At 39.8% G+C, this 16246-nt stretch overlaps 1 protein-coding gene across 7 annotated transcripts in view; it reads right to left on the bottom strand.

Annotated features, from left to right (window-relative positions):
• The window catches only part of LOC117914107, a 40324-nt gene extending 24500 nt beyond the window's left edge, over positions 1–15824 (bottom strand). For 2 of the 7 annotated variants that reach the window (XR_004651224.1, XM_034829296.1), the window contains exons 1-5: positions 15493–15824; positions 14300–14473; positions 12495–13507; positions 10526–11210; positions 10344–10430 (exon numbers count right to left, since the gene is read on the bottom strand). Coding sequence is in view for 6 of the 7 variants with exons in the window: in XM_034829296.1 (XP_034685187.1) it covers positions 10344–10430; positions 10526–11210; positions 12495–13507; positions 14300–14434 (1920 nt within the window). In the remaining variant the exon portion in view is untranslated. Of the gene's footprint in view, positions 1–10343; positions 10431–10525; positions 11211–12494; positions 13508–13701; positions 14219–14299; positions 14474–15492 lie in introns of those variants that run through there. The other 5 variants (XM_034829297.1, XM_034829301.1, XM_034829300.1 and 2 more) reach the window with 5 other exon arrangements.
• Positions 15825–16246: the final 422 nt, after the last annotated feature.

Here is a 16246-nt window from a genome sequence, read left to right on the forward strand (position 1 = left end):
AGGCATGGCAAATGGCCCCCTTATGTATATTTTGGTCAGTATGGAAGGAAAGAAATTTGTTGGCTTTTGGGAATGAGGTGCTTTCACTCCAAAGGCTGAAACATTCTTTTGTATGTAATCTTTGGTCTTGGGTTAAGGTGTTTATAGTTTTGAGCCCTTGTTCTCTTGTTAGCTTTTTTGAGTGGCTAGGCTCTAAGTAAGGGTAGGGGTTGTTGTTTCTTTCCCCTTCCTTGGTTTCGAGTTTGTGGGCTGCTTTTGTATACTCTCTATATACCTAGAGGGCACTAGTTTGGTGTTTCCTCTTTCTGTTTAATTTATTTCTCTTTACCTATAAAAAAAAAATAATAAGAGTATCCAACAAGGATCTCACACTCGTACTTGTGTCGTATCATGTCAACTTAGGTATTTTGGTTGAAACCAAAGTGTCCATGTATCATAGATTCTAATGACCTATCTCACCTATTTGATCCCACAAATATGAAAAAGAAAGATGAGTTCCTTAGAACTTGGATTCTAAGCCTGTTTGGATAATCTTAAAGCATACAAAGATGAAAAAGAAACATATATAAAGGTTCATCCCCACACCACCTATCCTTTGAGAACTCCTTCCTAATCGCTTTCCAAAACCTAACACTATATCCATCTCACATATCACAAGACCATCACCCTCCTTCCTCCCCCTATTTTTCACTTATAACCTATCTCCAAAGAGCTCCTCTTTCAAATGAGGTTTTTTTTTTTATAGGTAAGCAAAGATACATTAAAGCACTTGCAAAAAGGCGCAAAAAAGTACACACGGAATATACAAATTAGGCCCAAAAGCAAGCCAAAGAAGGAAAAGAGGAGAAATACCCACCACCCTCACAACAAGCTGCCCTAATTAAACAGAAAAAATAGAAAAACAGAACCAACGAGAGAACCCTATAACCAGAAGCACCCTCTTCCCTCAAACCCCAGCCCCGCCCCACTCCCCTTTCCCTTAGCAGTGAATGGAGAGCTATTATAATTAATTTTTTTTTTTTCGATAAGTAAACACATATAATAGCAAAAGGCAAAACGCCGCATTGTAATTATAAAAGAGCTATTATAATTAATTGAGCACAACTTTCGAATTTCCCTCTCAAAACAGGAAGAACGCCTTTTCTTACCCCTTGACAACCTTATCCCCCGCCCTTTTCTTGACTCCATTTTTCTTATTAGAGCACAAATTTCCTTCTCAAAGCCAGCTATTGGCATCCCTAAACAATTACTGAACTCAACAAAACCACTGGGAAGGTTGTTAATATTCTTCCCCTCCAAGACCCCGATTTCCACATCCCTTGGTTCCATCTCCTTCACCCTGGAAACTAACTCCATACCAAAGGGTTCCTTCACAACCTTCCTCGAGAGATCCAGCACGCTGCCATCTTGCAGAACCATCTTCAGAGGCTGACAACCAGGGCTTTGAGGACCCAAGGAGAGGGGAGAAGACCCCATAAGCCTATTTGCCTCTACCACGAGTGCCTCATCAGTAATCGCAACTCGAGAAGATAACGAATCCACAAGAAAATGCTCACTGCCCCCGTCACACAAGAAAAGGACATCAGGACCATAGGGCAGCTCGACTCTAGGCTCCTCATCCGAAGTCGTACCCTGCCCTCTTCTCTCGACTGAACCACCAAAACTGTCCCCTCCGCTACTCTCTCGCACAAGAACATGCCCCTACTACACCTTCTCTGCATAAGAAACAAGCCCTAGCAAGCTCGCTTCACCTTTTAAAGCTCCACTTAATCGCCCATCCTTCACAAAGGCCTTTCCCACCTTAGCTTCTGTACATGCTTGGGCCAAGCCCAAAAATAGTGGACCCACCCCTCTTGAATCCAAAGACGAAGAGGCATCCCCAAATACACCACCACAGGCCTCTTCCAACCCCTGTCGGCCCAAACAAGGAGGCCTAAGAACCTCCCCACCATCCTTCACAAAGGCAACAAGCCCTACTGCCCCACTTTCTCCCATTACAGCTGTAACCCTCTTGTCACATCCTAGGAAATCCCCCTTCTCAGCAGAAATTGTTGTAGAGTCCACTATAGCCTCTCCTACCAACCCCGGCCTGCAACAAGTCAAACCTACTGCAACAGCTTTTGTGTCAAAGCTTGCAATACCCTCTCCTGCCGCTTTAGACCTACAGCAAAGCGGCTCGACAACTGCTACAGTACTCAAGGGATGCATCCGCATCCCACTCGCTTCGTCGGCGCATGAGACCTCCACTCCTCCCCCAACCTCTTGCTCATGGAGCACACAGTTTCTTCTTCTCGGCTCCACAAACGAAAAACCCAATGGAGCTTCCCACCACAATTGTAAAGAGAAGTTGGAATTGCCCACTACCACTTGCAACGAAATAAGTAAAGAGCTCCCAACAGGATGCACCAAAATCCTAGCCTAATGCAGATTAGTCATCAGAGCTATGTCTTTATTCACAGCGACAAACCCTCCACATTCATCCCAAATTTTCTTAAACATCACCCGACTCCAAAGATGTAATGAGAAACCCAACACCCTCACCCACATCTCCTTGGCACGACCCCCCTTTCCTAAACAACCAGTCTCGGAAGTCCACCTCACCAAGTGCAGCACTTTCTCCTTAACCCCTTCGAGAACCTCTGGCAAGCACCCTTTATGCCTCAACAAGAATCTCAAAATCAAACAAGAGCAAGGTACCTCCAAAACCTAAAATCTTCACCCCCCCCCCCCCCCCCCCTCTCTCTCTCTCTCTCTCTCTCTCTCTCACTCACTCAAAGAGCAATCACAAAAGATTTCAAAAAGGATAAGTCAGATGGCTGCTCTGACCCCTCATCAAACCAACCGACCAGACAACTTCATAGAAACTCCTCCCTGCCTCGTGCCTCACTTTCTCCAATCTGAACCCAGACCGCTTCCCCTGCCACTCCACAAGGCTTCCTTACAATATCATAAAAAGACTCACGGGTTGTCTCCTCCCTATAGGCGCTCCTCGCCTTAGCAGGGGGGCTCACTCTCCTAGCCTTAGTTGAGGGGGCTACACTTAAATAGCGCAGATTCTCCGCTAGAATTGACCATCCCCCATGAAAATCCCTTCCTTCGGGGAAAACCAACGAGAACCTCTTCAACCACAACAAAGCAAAGTAAAAAACCTCCCTGCCTCATTCGAGCGTCATTCCAACTTGAGCCTCCTGCCCTCCTCCACCCAACCTTTGCTCCATCTTTCCAAATCCTCACCCCTACAACAATCTTCTACCATTTCCAACAAGAGTCGCAAACTCAAATCCCCAAACCTAATCAAGTCAGAAAAACCTCTGCCCTTTTCCACAATAACCCCTCTCAGTTTTCCCCCAACCTACTCCATAGAAAGGTCGAAAGTTTTTTACTCCATTGCAAACCAACACTGTCCACCTCTCATGGCCAACAACCTCCTCACAATTTTCCACAAGTTTCTCTCCTACTATTGACTCTCATTTTCTCATAAAGAGTTCATATTGCTGACAGGAGAGGTTTCAGACTTGGAAATTCCCCCCTTTCAAATGAGTATTACCAACTACACTTACATAAAAGAGTTTTATTAATCGAGGAAAGGCATCTAACGCTCAAACCCACCTTTCTTTTCTCCATGCCAACAATCAACCACTTCACTAGATAGAGGTTTTTCTCCAAAGCCCTACCTCCCTAAAAGAAATCTCTTTGAATCTTCCGAAGTCTCAAACTGACTTCTCTTTAAATGCTAAACAATGACAAAATACACGGACAATCTAGATAATGTGTTCCACATCAAAATAAACCTCCACCCTTTCAAGATAAATTGTTTGTTCCATATCAATAGCCTAAGGCAAAACCATTTTTCCATCCCATCCTAAACTGCCATTGATTTAAAAGGAGCACCCAATGGAAGCCCAAATAAGTATACAACAGCTGTCCTACCTTGCACCTTAATTCATTGACCACCTCCTCCACATTATCCACCATTCTAACTAGGATCAACTCGTTTTTTTCTAAATTATTCTTTACAACCAAAATGACTTCAAACCACATGAGCAAGTAGCTTAAATGGACCATTTAATTTGGAAAAGCCTCACAAAAACAAGGATATGATATGTAAACAACAAATGGGACACCTCCTACTCGTTACCCTAAATCCTGACAGGTAGCTTTCCTCCTTAGCCCTCCTTAGAAGACAACTAAGAGTTTCCATTGCTATTAGAAATAAATAGGAGAAAGAGAATCTTCCTGCCTCAAACCCCTAGAGCTTGAAAAATGCCAAAAGGTGTGTTATTAACAAAAATAGAAAATTTTGCAAAAAATATGCACCATTTGATCCATCATATCCATTTCTAAGCAAAATTCATCTTTTCAAGAACTAATTGCAAGAAACTCTAGTTGACGTAATCATACTTGATACGTCTTTTTATTGTCTAACCTACACATAACACAACAAGCATCGCTTTTCAACATGGAATCTACAACCTCATTAGTCATATAAGAACCACATAAAGAATTTGTCTTCCCTCTTCAAAATCACTTTCTTCGATCTCTTTGCCAATATTTTAGCAAGAATTTTATACAAATTGCCCACCAAACTAATAGGTGTGAAGTCTTTCAGATCCTCCGCACTGCTTTTCTTTGGGATTAACATTAAAAATGTAGTGTTTAAGACTTTGCTCAAACCTCCCTCAATCATAGAACTTCTTGAGAAATCTCATCACCTAATCTTTCACAAAATCCTAATTAAATAGCAAAAAAGCAATTGAGAACATGTCAAAACCCTGGGGTTTTATCCTTATTCAACTTAAACCAAGCACTGAACACCTCCTCCCCTAAGAATTGTTCCCCCAATTTTTCTACTTCCTACCCATCCAAAGTATAAAAAGCCAACCCATTGATGCTAGGCCTCCACCCTTTTATATAAGATTACAAGTTGCAAAAAGTCAAAATCTCAACCTTAAAGCCCTCCATCGACATGCCTAGACAGTTGTTGAAAGCAACTAAATTGCAAGAGGACTAAGGGCCACCTCCTTCGTAACCATCCCATGAACCACACCCTCTTCCCTAACTTTCTCACCTACCAAGAGTTCATACACCTCATCTTGCACTCAAGGAACTCCACCGTGCAACCATTCTCAAGGAGACCTTGTCCTCACCAACCAAGCCCATATCGTCACTTTGAGATGTATTACCAAACCCCTCTTCCGGAATCCTTTAGATAGCGGTCCATCTTTGTACCCTTAAGGATGAACCCACTCTCAAAGAGAAAAGAAGAAAAAGAAACCCTATTTCCCAAAGAAATCACAAAGAAAGGAAAACCTAGGAATTTAGTCATTTCCACCATGAATGCCTCGATGGTGATCATAGGCGCAAAAACAACAGCACAAACTACATTGTCACTTCCTTGATGTTGTTGGACTCCGCTCCTTTGCTCGACATCCCACTTAGAAGGAGATACTTAAAGACAAAAGGAGCCCCAAAGCCCTCTAAGCCTAAAGGGACTATGCCTAACCCATAGTCCACTTAAAAATCCACCATTTCCTTTAAGCTAGATCCACACCCATTATATTCAACAACATCCCAACTCTGCCCACAACCTAGTTGCAGATTGGAGCTTCCATTTCTCATCCCTTTCAATCAAGCTCTATTGCCTAGCCCACTACACCACCCCTTTCCCTCTTGCAATAGGCCTCTTTCAAGTCCACCCCCTCAAACCCACCTCTAAGCCCACCATCTTCTAAGGGCTTGTCACTAGCCACTATCCTCTCACTTTAGGCCTCCTTTAAGCATTCTTGGCCCCAAGGTTTTAGTCCCGCACCCTCTACAACCCTACATCCCTCATCTAATCCACCTAAAACAACCTTTTCAAAGCCAACAATAGCCACCATGTCTTTGCCCCTATTCCTTGAATTAAAGGACAACAAATCCCATGCACACTCCTCTTTGACAAGTACCATGCCCCCCACTATCCCTTCAGCTTGTGACACCCTCAACATTTCCCCTTATCTCTAACCCATTGCAACTGATCCTAAAAGCAACTTGAGATAGACATGGTGCAACTTCCCACTAGAGCTAGATCACAAAGCACAATAAGCCCACCACCAACTATAACATTCCTAGTAGACCCTTCCATTTAATTTCACCAAAACTCTTGCTCATTGCAAATTGTGTTGTTGGGCAATATCTTAGTCTACTACAACAAATCGACCATAGTTATCCCCTAGATTTCTAAATACCTTCCAACACCATAAATGCAATGGAAACCACCCACACTTCCTTCACAAACACTCTGCTTAGAGAACACCCTACCTCTGAAGCCCATCTTTCCAGAGGCAAGAGCTTCTCATACCTTCTTAAACCTCTAACAGACATTAATTGTATGTCAGAGACTTCTTAAAAATAAAAAAGGACAAGAGCACCTTCTAGTAATCCACCTCTTTAATGCAACCAAATATGGAACGGAACTAGATAACTCCCCCCATCCCACTAAGCATCACTTCAAAAGCTCCTCCCTATATTGCACCTCCTTATCTCCTAGCTGAATTCACACTTCACCTTACACTACATAAGCCTTCTTCACTCCCACTAACTTGTTGCAACCCTCAAATGGCCTCTTAGACATCGATGCACTTCTTGAGACTTCCACTCCAAGATCCCAAAGCTTCTTGGCAAGAATGGAACACACAAGCCCTCACACCACAATCAATGTAACCTCACCCCCACCCCCCATATGTAGAATACCTCTCCTTCTAGGAAAATCAATATGAACCTCTTTGCCTTAACAGAGCTAACCGTAAAATTGAATAAATCTCTCTACCTCATTAGAGCATCTTTCCAATCTATAAGACCTTCCTTCTTTATCCCATGCCTTGCAAAACTCCTTCCTATCTTCCTCCCTATGGAAAGATTCCACACATTTCAACAACCGGGATAAATTAACCTCAGAAAATCTAATTCAGCTAGTGAAGCCTCACCCCTCTCCAAGATTTTTCTGCACAAGCATCCATTTACCTCCTCAACAAAAATTCCAAAAAACTTTGAATCAACACCAAACCAGGTCTTCCCTCCTTTCTCCATCCTTGTCCAGTCCCAAATCATGTTAGAGTTTAATTTTAAATTTTTTTTTTATTGGAAACGACAAAGGCATATATTGATAAAAAGGAAAGTACAAGAGAAGGATGAGGAATCCTCCCACCAAAGAAAAACAAAACTACAATGAAACAAATGCGAGAAAATACAAAGTAGATACAGACAACTGCTATGAGTTAGGCCAACCCAATGGAGTTGCACGCCGCTAACCAATCAAGGTGTATCACATTAAGGGGAATCCCCTTAAAAACCTTAGAACAAAAAGCCCAAAGAGAAGCAAGGAAATGAATCATGTCCCAAAGGTTCTCTGAATTCCTTGTTTTATCCTCAAAAATCCTTGCATTTCTTTCCCGCCACACCACCCATAATAAAGCGATGCACGCAGCTTGCCATAATACAATCCCTCTCTTAGAAGATCCAAACCCATTAAAATTGGTAGATAGCATGTCACAGATGCTCCTAGGAGGGACCCAATCTATCTTTGTTAACTGAAATAGTCTGTACCACAACCCCATCGTCAGAGGGCAATGAAGAAAAAGATGATCTACTGTTTCTCCCTGCTTCATGCACAACATACAAATGTCGAGATTAAGTGCTTTGTAGGGTCTTCTCAACTGTAGCATATCATTAGTATTTACCTTCTTGTGAGCCACTAACCAGACAAAGGACTTGATTTTGAAAGGGACTTGAGAATTCCAGACTAATTTGGAAGGGAAAACTGAAGGCAAACCAGAACTTTGGGATAAGGTAAGAAAGAAAGATTTGACTGTGAAAAGTCCTGAAGAAGATAAAGACCAAGATCTCTTATCTGGAACCGAAGGTGATAAATGTATATGATCAAGAGACCGCATGAGACTCTAAATCTTCTATCTCGGAATCGGAAAGGTTACGACGGAAGTTAAAGTTCCAAGAGAAGGGGCAAGTGGATCCGAGAATTGAAGAAATAGGAATGTTTTTATCCATTACTACTCTAAGTAGTCTTGGATAACGGACCCCCAGAGGTTGATCCCCCCACCACAAGTCTTCCCAGAATCGAATTCTTTCCCCATCTCCTACCATGAACCGAGTAAACTTGGAAAAATCTTGGAAAACTTGTGCAATAGCCTTCCAAGGACAACGATGTGACCATCTAACAACAATGTTGGCATCCCAACCATTAGAGTGTGATCCATAAATGCTTAAAATGACCTGATGCCACAACGCTGAACCCTCCCTAGGATACTTCCACAACCATTTCCCTAAGAGAGTGGAATTCCGTAAGGAAATCCTTCCGAGACCCAAACCCCCTTTCGTCTTCGGATTACACACTACATCCCAACTAACTAGATGATCTCTTTTGCCTTCCCCAACCCCGGACCATAAAAAATCTCTTTGCAACCTCTCAATTCTTACTGCCACAGAGGCGGGAATCTTAAACAATGAAAGGAAGTAACAAGGCATATGAGTGAGACAAGATTGAATGAGAGTTATCCTACCTCCAAAAGATAAATATGCCTTTTGCCACCCATCTAATCTGCTCGAGATCCTCTCAATCACAGGATCCCAGAAGCTACCAGACTTGGGATTCCCACCCAGAGGAAGACCCAGGTAGAGTATGGGCCACCCAGATGCCTTGCAATCAAGCAACTCGGCCAACCTATGAAGATGATCCTGACCGAGGTTAATGCCATAAATATTACTTTTGTTAAGGTTAACCTTCAGCCCAGAAATATGCCCAAACACTAGCAACACGCTCTTGAGAGTTAGCAAGTCCTCTTCTCGAGTACTAGATAAGAAAATGGTGTCATCTGCAAATTGTAAATGGGACACCCTTGTTCTGTTCCTACCCACCCTGAAACCCTCTAGGGCATTTCTTTCCTCTGCTCTCAATAACATCCTGCTCAATACATCTGCTACTATGGTGAACAAAAAAAAGGGATAAAGGGTCTCCTTGTCTTAAACCTCTAGATGCCTTAACCCACCCTTTAGCGTTTCCATTCACTAGAATTGCAAAAGACACCGAGGACAGACAGCCTCTTATCCATTTCCTCCATCTAGGATTGAACCCCTTTTTCTCCATCACATGGTCCAAAAAATCCCAACTCACATGGTCATAAGCCTTTTCAAAGTCAACTTTAAAGACAACTCCTTCCTCCCCTAATCGTTTTTTCTCATCCACTATCTCATTGGCTATGAGGACTGCGTCCAAAAGTTGTCTCCCTTGAACAAAAGCTCCTTGAGTGGAATGGATAGTTTCATGAAGTATCCCTCTTAGACGCCCTGCTAACACTTTGGCTATAATCTTGTAAAGACTTGTGATCAAGCTAATGGGTCTATAGTCTGATATCTTCTTTGCCATACTTAATTTTAAATTTTTAATGACAAATTTTGTTATTTTGAAGTTTATATCTTTCTTATTATTCAATTTTCTTGTGACTTTATAAGTATTTTTCTGATTTTTTAAGAAATTTTCATTATTTAATTATTTAAATTGAGGCTTACACCTCCGGCTACCTCAAGGCTTATGCATTGCCTCATTTGCACAAAATGTCTCAAGATTGCCAATTACACATGAATACACATTTCCTTGTATAGGTTCTACCTGCTAAACACACATAAAAGGTACCTAAAAGTGAAGAGGAAACCATCTTTTATCATCTGGGAAAGATATAAACAAGAAAAGTATAACCGGCATGCCCTCAAAATGATCAATAATTAAGTGCTTAAGGTAGAACCCTAATTTGTTAAGTTGTGCAATGGTATTTTAGCATTTCATATAAAATCACAATTTAAATGATAGGCACTAGGGGGGAAAGGGGGGAGGGGGGAAGGGGGAGGAGGGAGGGAGGAAGAGAGAGCGAGAGATTCAAAGGCATCATGGCATTTCCCATAAAACTATCACTAAATTTTATTTTTTTTTTGATAGGAAACGATAACGGAATATATTGATAAAAAGAAGGTACAATTAGAAGGATGAGAAATCCTCCCACCAAAGAAAAACAAGACAACTATCACTAAATTTTGAAGACTTCACATTTTATAAAGTTAGCTGAATGGTGTGGAAACAGTCAAGCAAATACAGTTTTTAAGTCGTGCAACTCTGGCCACCTGGCACAGCAGATTAGCGAGCTGCTCATAAAAGAATCTCTACACCACACATGATATTCATACTATAAATGAATCCTGGAATTTTCCAAATGATACATGATAATAATTATCAACATGCAGTTAATGTTAAATGTCATGTTATTAGTGAATCTCAATATTCAGAAAAGCCAACTTACAGCTCTAGGCACACGGTGGTTTCTACTTGAAGAAGTAGGCTGCACTTGCTCCTGCTGCTGCAGCATCTGTGCGATATGTGCATCAATCTGTGGATAGGCCAATTTAAAATAAAAGGGAAAATAAAGCATCTTTCAAATAATTATCACATAGAAAATGAGCATTGCATAAAAAGAGAACTGACCCCAACACCTCCATCCACAGGCATTTCATGATATAATTGCTCTTGAAGTTCACGAGCCAATATCTCATCTGCTTCTATTTGTCTTGCCCTGGCATCTGAGTCGTCATTATTCATGCTACCTCCATTTCGGGAGGCAACATGCCTTATTTCAGGGGACTGCTCATCAATTTCAATAACTGGCTCCATGACACCTTGACCATGATGACTCTGGCTTCGGGTTGATCCTGAATTTGATGGTTCCCCAGATGAACCAAGAAACATGATCTCTGAGTCATTGAAAACTGAGGTGGAGCTTTCACCAGTATTACTAGTAGCTGATCCATGCTTTCTTTGTCTTTTAATAAGAATGCTTCTTGCACGATGCCTCACATTTACTTGGTTTGACCCTGACATAAGATTGGAAGCTGTTTGAGCTCCAGATGGAGCAGGCACATGCTGTAAAGACATAGCCTGAACTTCAGGATCATCTTTTTTCTCCACTCCATTATCATTTTTCTGATGCAAAGAACATTGAACAGCATTATTTCTCCTGGGAAGATGCCCACCCCCATCAGACAAGAGGACATCTACTTTCTTTGATCGATTACGTGTACTTCTCCAACCACTCAGTCCTTCAAAGCACCCAAATGCATCTCTGCCAGTGTCACTGTTGTCATTAGCTTGTTCATTATGAACTATTGGACTCCTGCAGAAAAAAAAACATGGTTTTTATCGGGGTCTCAGGATAAAAAAAAAATTGTTGGAAAGGAAGATTGACATAAATAACCCACCAACAAACCTAGCAACAGCAGTTCTTAAATTTTTAAGAATTGCCCATTTTTCAAGGTGCCCTTCAACCATGAGTTGTTTGAAATTTCCACTGCGTTAGGTATCTCCAACTATTTATAAAAACAGTTACCATTTCCAGATTTCATTTCTTTTCTCTTCCCTTATTTGATAGATAAAAGGATGGGTTTCATAACAACATAGACATCCACAATTGCATATCCACATACAAGGAAAGAAAAAAGGTAATTCAAAGTAACTTTTGATAGTGGGAATCAAAATAGATAACTTGCTGTATAATTAGTACCACCAAACCAGTAGCAGAGAAGAGGACCCTCAGAAAGAGAAGGAATGCATATAGTGAACCCATATTCAAGTGTCATGATAACAAGGGTATGTAATGCAAAAAAATCAATCCCATTTTCAGAAAGTTAGACGGAATTTGGAAGTGGACATTAACTCAAACTTGTCAAGTGTGAATAGAATCAAATAGCAGTTCCATAACAAGAAGAAGAGCATGAAAAGAACCAAATGGCAAGCACGTCAAGCATAGTGACTCAAACTTGTCAAGTGTGAATAGAATCAAATAGCAGTTCCATAACAAGAAGATGAGCATGAAAAGAACCAAATGGCAAGCACGTCAAACATAGTGAACATGAGAAGATGGTTAAGAAAGAAAGTCAGAGTTCTCTAATCTCTTCAATTTTGGTAGAGAAGTGAGTAGTTCCATGCACAAGAATCCAAATGGGTTAATGAACAAAAAAAGGAATCTCAATCGAGCAAGATGGAGATCTTGAAGGCTCACAAGAGAAATAATTTCACTCTCCCAAGGAACCAAAGATGTAATAACCAAAGCTGCATATTACATCCCTCCCTAGTAGTAAAATAACTTCTACCATAGTCCATTTTTCCATAGGAGGGGGCCTTCAGCTCAGCTCTTCAGTTCTAGTAGGGGCATGACTTGGAATGGTTGCTCTCTCCAACATAGATATCAATCGAGTTTTAAAGAATACTACTTCACAATAAAAATTCAAGGAAGAACAAAACAGCCACATAACACTAACATTATACAAATGGAAACCACCGAAAAGGAGAAGAAACTAAAAATAGAAAAGGAAGCATGGAAATCTAATTCCTAAATTAAAAAAGAAAAAAGGAAATAAAAAATATAACATCAATAAACAAATGCATTTAAGCAAATTACCTAGTTACAGTTCCGAAGTCATGCTGCTTTGATGTACAAGGCTGACTTATTATGCTTTTTCCTTTGACCCTACTAGAATTATTGATTTCAGCAATTGGATCTTTGATATCTATCCGAGATGGTGAAGCTCTAGATGAAATATCCTTAGCATCATTCTGTTCAACATCTTTGGAGCTGCTACTTTGCTGTTCAGCTAATTGTTTAGCCCTTGCAATAATATTATGTGGAGAAATACATCCATTCCGTACCAACCTTTTTTGCCCAGACACTCTAGGTGAGGTAATAAGAGATGAGGAGACATGCTTTTCACTTCTAGGTTGAATATCAATAGAGATATCAAAAGCTTCACGAAAACCTATACCTGAACCAGAACCATCACATGCACCATTGTCTGTTTTTTCTTTCCCTTTCCAGGTATTGCAGGATGGCTTTGGAGAATTTTCAATGCGATGCAAGGAAGAACAACCACTGGTTGCCATTGATCCTTTTCCTATTTCTTCATCCAGAAGATCTTTGAAAGCACCATTTGGTCCAATTAAATCCAAAAATTTGTTATCATTTTGGCATGCAGATGATTTGGAAGGAAATCCATTGCAGAAAGCTTTCCCTTTATTTGTATGTTGAGGTCCAATAGAATGTTTTGCTTCATGCTTCGAGATCCCGTCTGATCTCATTCTCCTAAACAAATGAGCACTTTTGGGAGCAGAAGAATTCTCCAATTGGGAAACCATGGATTTACTGCAGCACTCAGTTTCACCAGAATTGGCAGAGCTTTCCCGAGAACGAAATTGGAGTCTTCTGCTGTGCCCGTTTTCAGTGACCAGTCTACCCCTGCCCCTCAGCTGATTCAGAACTCCTTTATCCTTAGAATTTCCTGAATGAGCAGATGCTAATGAACTACTGTCATGTTTATCACATTTTCTACCATCTATGTTCCGCTCAGCTGATCTATCGGGGGTGTCTGGAACATCCATTACTTGATCAATGTCCATGTCCTCCATAATCTGTATCACCTAAAGAATTTCATTTGTTAAGATTCAATAGACAAACCAGCAACAGCAACAACTAACGAGCAACTTTACATTCATAAAAAGCCTTTCATGATGAACATCATATTACAAGAAACAAAAAATAAAACTCAATGTGCATTAAGCATAACAGCTGCAAGCAAAAACACTTATAACCAGATAACAAACACGATACTAACCATTTACAATGTAAAGGTCAAAAATCTTGATCCTTAAGAGATCAAACCATAGGAATCAGAGTTGTGATTTCTTGTAGAGAAACATGCTAAAAGAGCATCAGGAGACATGCCTGCAGCAAAAGGAAAGAGTTTTGCAGGACCTTCAACTTTCAATTTCATTTCGACAAGTTGAAGATGCTGGTCCAGGAGAATCTAATTCACACGATCGTTTTTTTAAACAAAGCATTCTCATGGAAAACTGACTCAGAAAGAATAGATCCTTTTACAATGAAAGAGAAATAATAGGAGAATACAAGGAATACCATATATAGGGAGTTGAAAACTATAGTTGCATAGGCTACAGAACAGATGCCAGACTAACATCATTTGAGAAATGTGCTAGATATAAAGAACATGTTCACTATGACATATCTCAGATAAGATTAGAAAATAGCATGATTGGTCAGCATTGAACAGATATAATTAAGAACATATATGAACAACGGGGTTGAAAGATCTAACACAGATTTGTGAAGGATATTAAAAAGGTATATGCTTCTTAAATCCTATGAAGATGGCCTACCCACAGCTACTGTGTAAGTTGAGAGACATTAATCACCTCCTTCAGGAACAGATCCAAAAGAAGGTCCCTTACATAGTACAGGTCCAATTGCCAAGGTTCTAGGAGGTGTAGCCAGGAAATGGACCTAAAATTCAGCATCTTAGCCTGAAGTGACCACAAGCAGATTTGCATCACAGCCAGGGAAGTAACTGTGATGCCAAACTTTAACCCCTGTGTAATAGAAGCCAAATTCATAACTTCATTTTTCAGGTAGAAAATAAGTGCAACAATTTCTTAGAGAGTTTGGCTACACAATGTGAACTTTAGTTTTAGATGTCCACATAAGAAGATATGGTCCATGTTAGAAACCCCAGTGTAGGTATCATGAAAACATCCATTTCATGCAAAAGTGCAGGAGGTTAGGACCAGCACCAGGTGATGACACTTTCTTTTATATTAGAAGTTTGATAAGGACAACTAATGAAGCCACATCAAGGAGACAGAAAACTTTACATAGATGTAAAATCTAAAGGTATGCTCCATTATGTCAAGAACCATCAATTGCAAAAGAAGAAGAAGAAAAGCCGTATCTTTGTAATAAGAATCTTCTTGACATAAAATAAAGGGGCCACTTAAAGAGTTGCTAAATGAAATTCTGAACTCCAGAAGCAGCCTAGGATTAGCAGAAAATTGATAGCCCTTGCCAATTTTATTGAATCATCACAGAGCAAGAAATGGAAGAAACTCATATAAGATGAATAAAAAAACAGCCCTAGGTCTGCCATAAGCCACTAAAACAACCAAATGTAGACAATGTCAAACATCAAAGGCAATTCAAAGAAACTAGAAACAAACATCATAACAAACTTTTGCCCTTATAAAATAGCACTTAAAAACCCTACCATAAATCATCTTTTAATAATTTCTTTACCAACCAAAAATTGAAATTTATACAAAACCAATGTAGACTTGAATCTATACCAAACAAGATGATCCATCAATCACAAAAACAAAACAAAAAAAAAACAAAAAAAAAAATCGATAAATTCAAAACAAAGAGTAATCACCAAAAAGTACAGAATTTCCAATATTCTGAGAAACCCAATTCAAGAATCACGCGGAAAGGGATCCAAAAAATTCAAAACTAAAGAGGCCCTACTTTTATTTTGAAAAATTTTGAGATTTATTGCAAACCCTAATAAATATTTATATGATATAACAGGGAAATTGAAAGAAGAAACTGATCAAACCTGATTCAAATCTAAGATTGCCAGAAGCCCAGAAGTGGATTGTGAGCTTGAGGCGTCCTGGTTAGGGTGAGGTGCCACCCACACTATTATACCCTATCTCTCTCGCGCTCTCTCTCTCTCTAAAATGGCAGTCTCTCAACCATTTTTCCCACTCGCGTTTAGGGTTTGTGAGAAACACTCGTGTGGAAAAGAAATTTTTGTATTGTGAAGATGTTAGTGCACGCTCTCCAAGAGGGCGTGCGATAGAATACCTAGCCTCAATTTTGATTTTTGTTTTTTATTTTTCCTGTTTCACCGGCATGGTTTTGGAACTTAGGAATCCACGATCAATCGGTTTGTTTGCTCCTTAGGCTCCCCACCTTCATCACACTTTTGGATTTTCTCGTCAAAAATTTCATATATATATAGTTTGAGGAAAAAACAAAGGAAAAAAAAAAAAAGGAAAGACTCGTTCTTTTGCTATTATAAATAGGTTTTTTGGGAACGTGGTCGCCATTTTTACAAATTGTTTTATAAAAATTATTTTTAAAAAAATATTTTTAAATAAATTAAAAATGTTTTAAATTTTTAAATAGATTTTTATTCTTTTAAAACATCACAATCAATTTTCAAATTTACTGATGTGAAATGTAGAAATGCAATTTTGTTTTATCTTATTTTAAATTGCAAATTCGGGTGTTTTTGTATTTTCGTTTCTACATCTTCTATGAAATTGATGGGGACCTTTTGTTGTAATTTATATAATATGAAATTA

The sequence above is a fragment of the Vitis riparia genome, chromosome 5 (assembly GCF_004353265.1).
Source record: "Vitis riparia cultivar Riparia Gloire de Montpellier isolate 1030 chromosome 5, EGFV_Vit.rip_1.0, whole genome shotgun sequence".
Taxonomy (NCBI): Eukaryota; Viridiplantae; Streptophyta; class Magnoliopsida; order Vitales; family Vitaceae; genus Vitis; species Vitis riparia.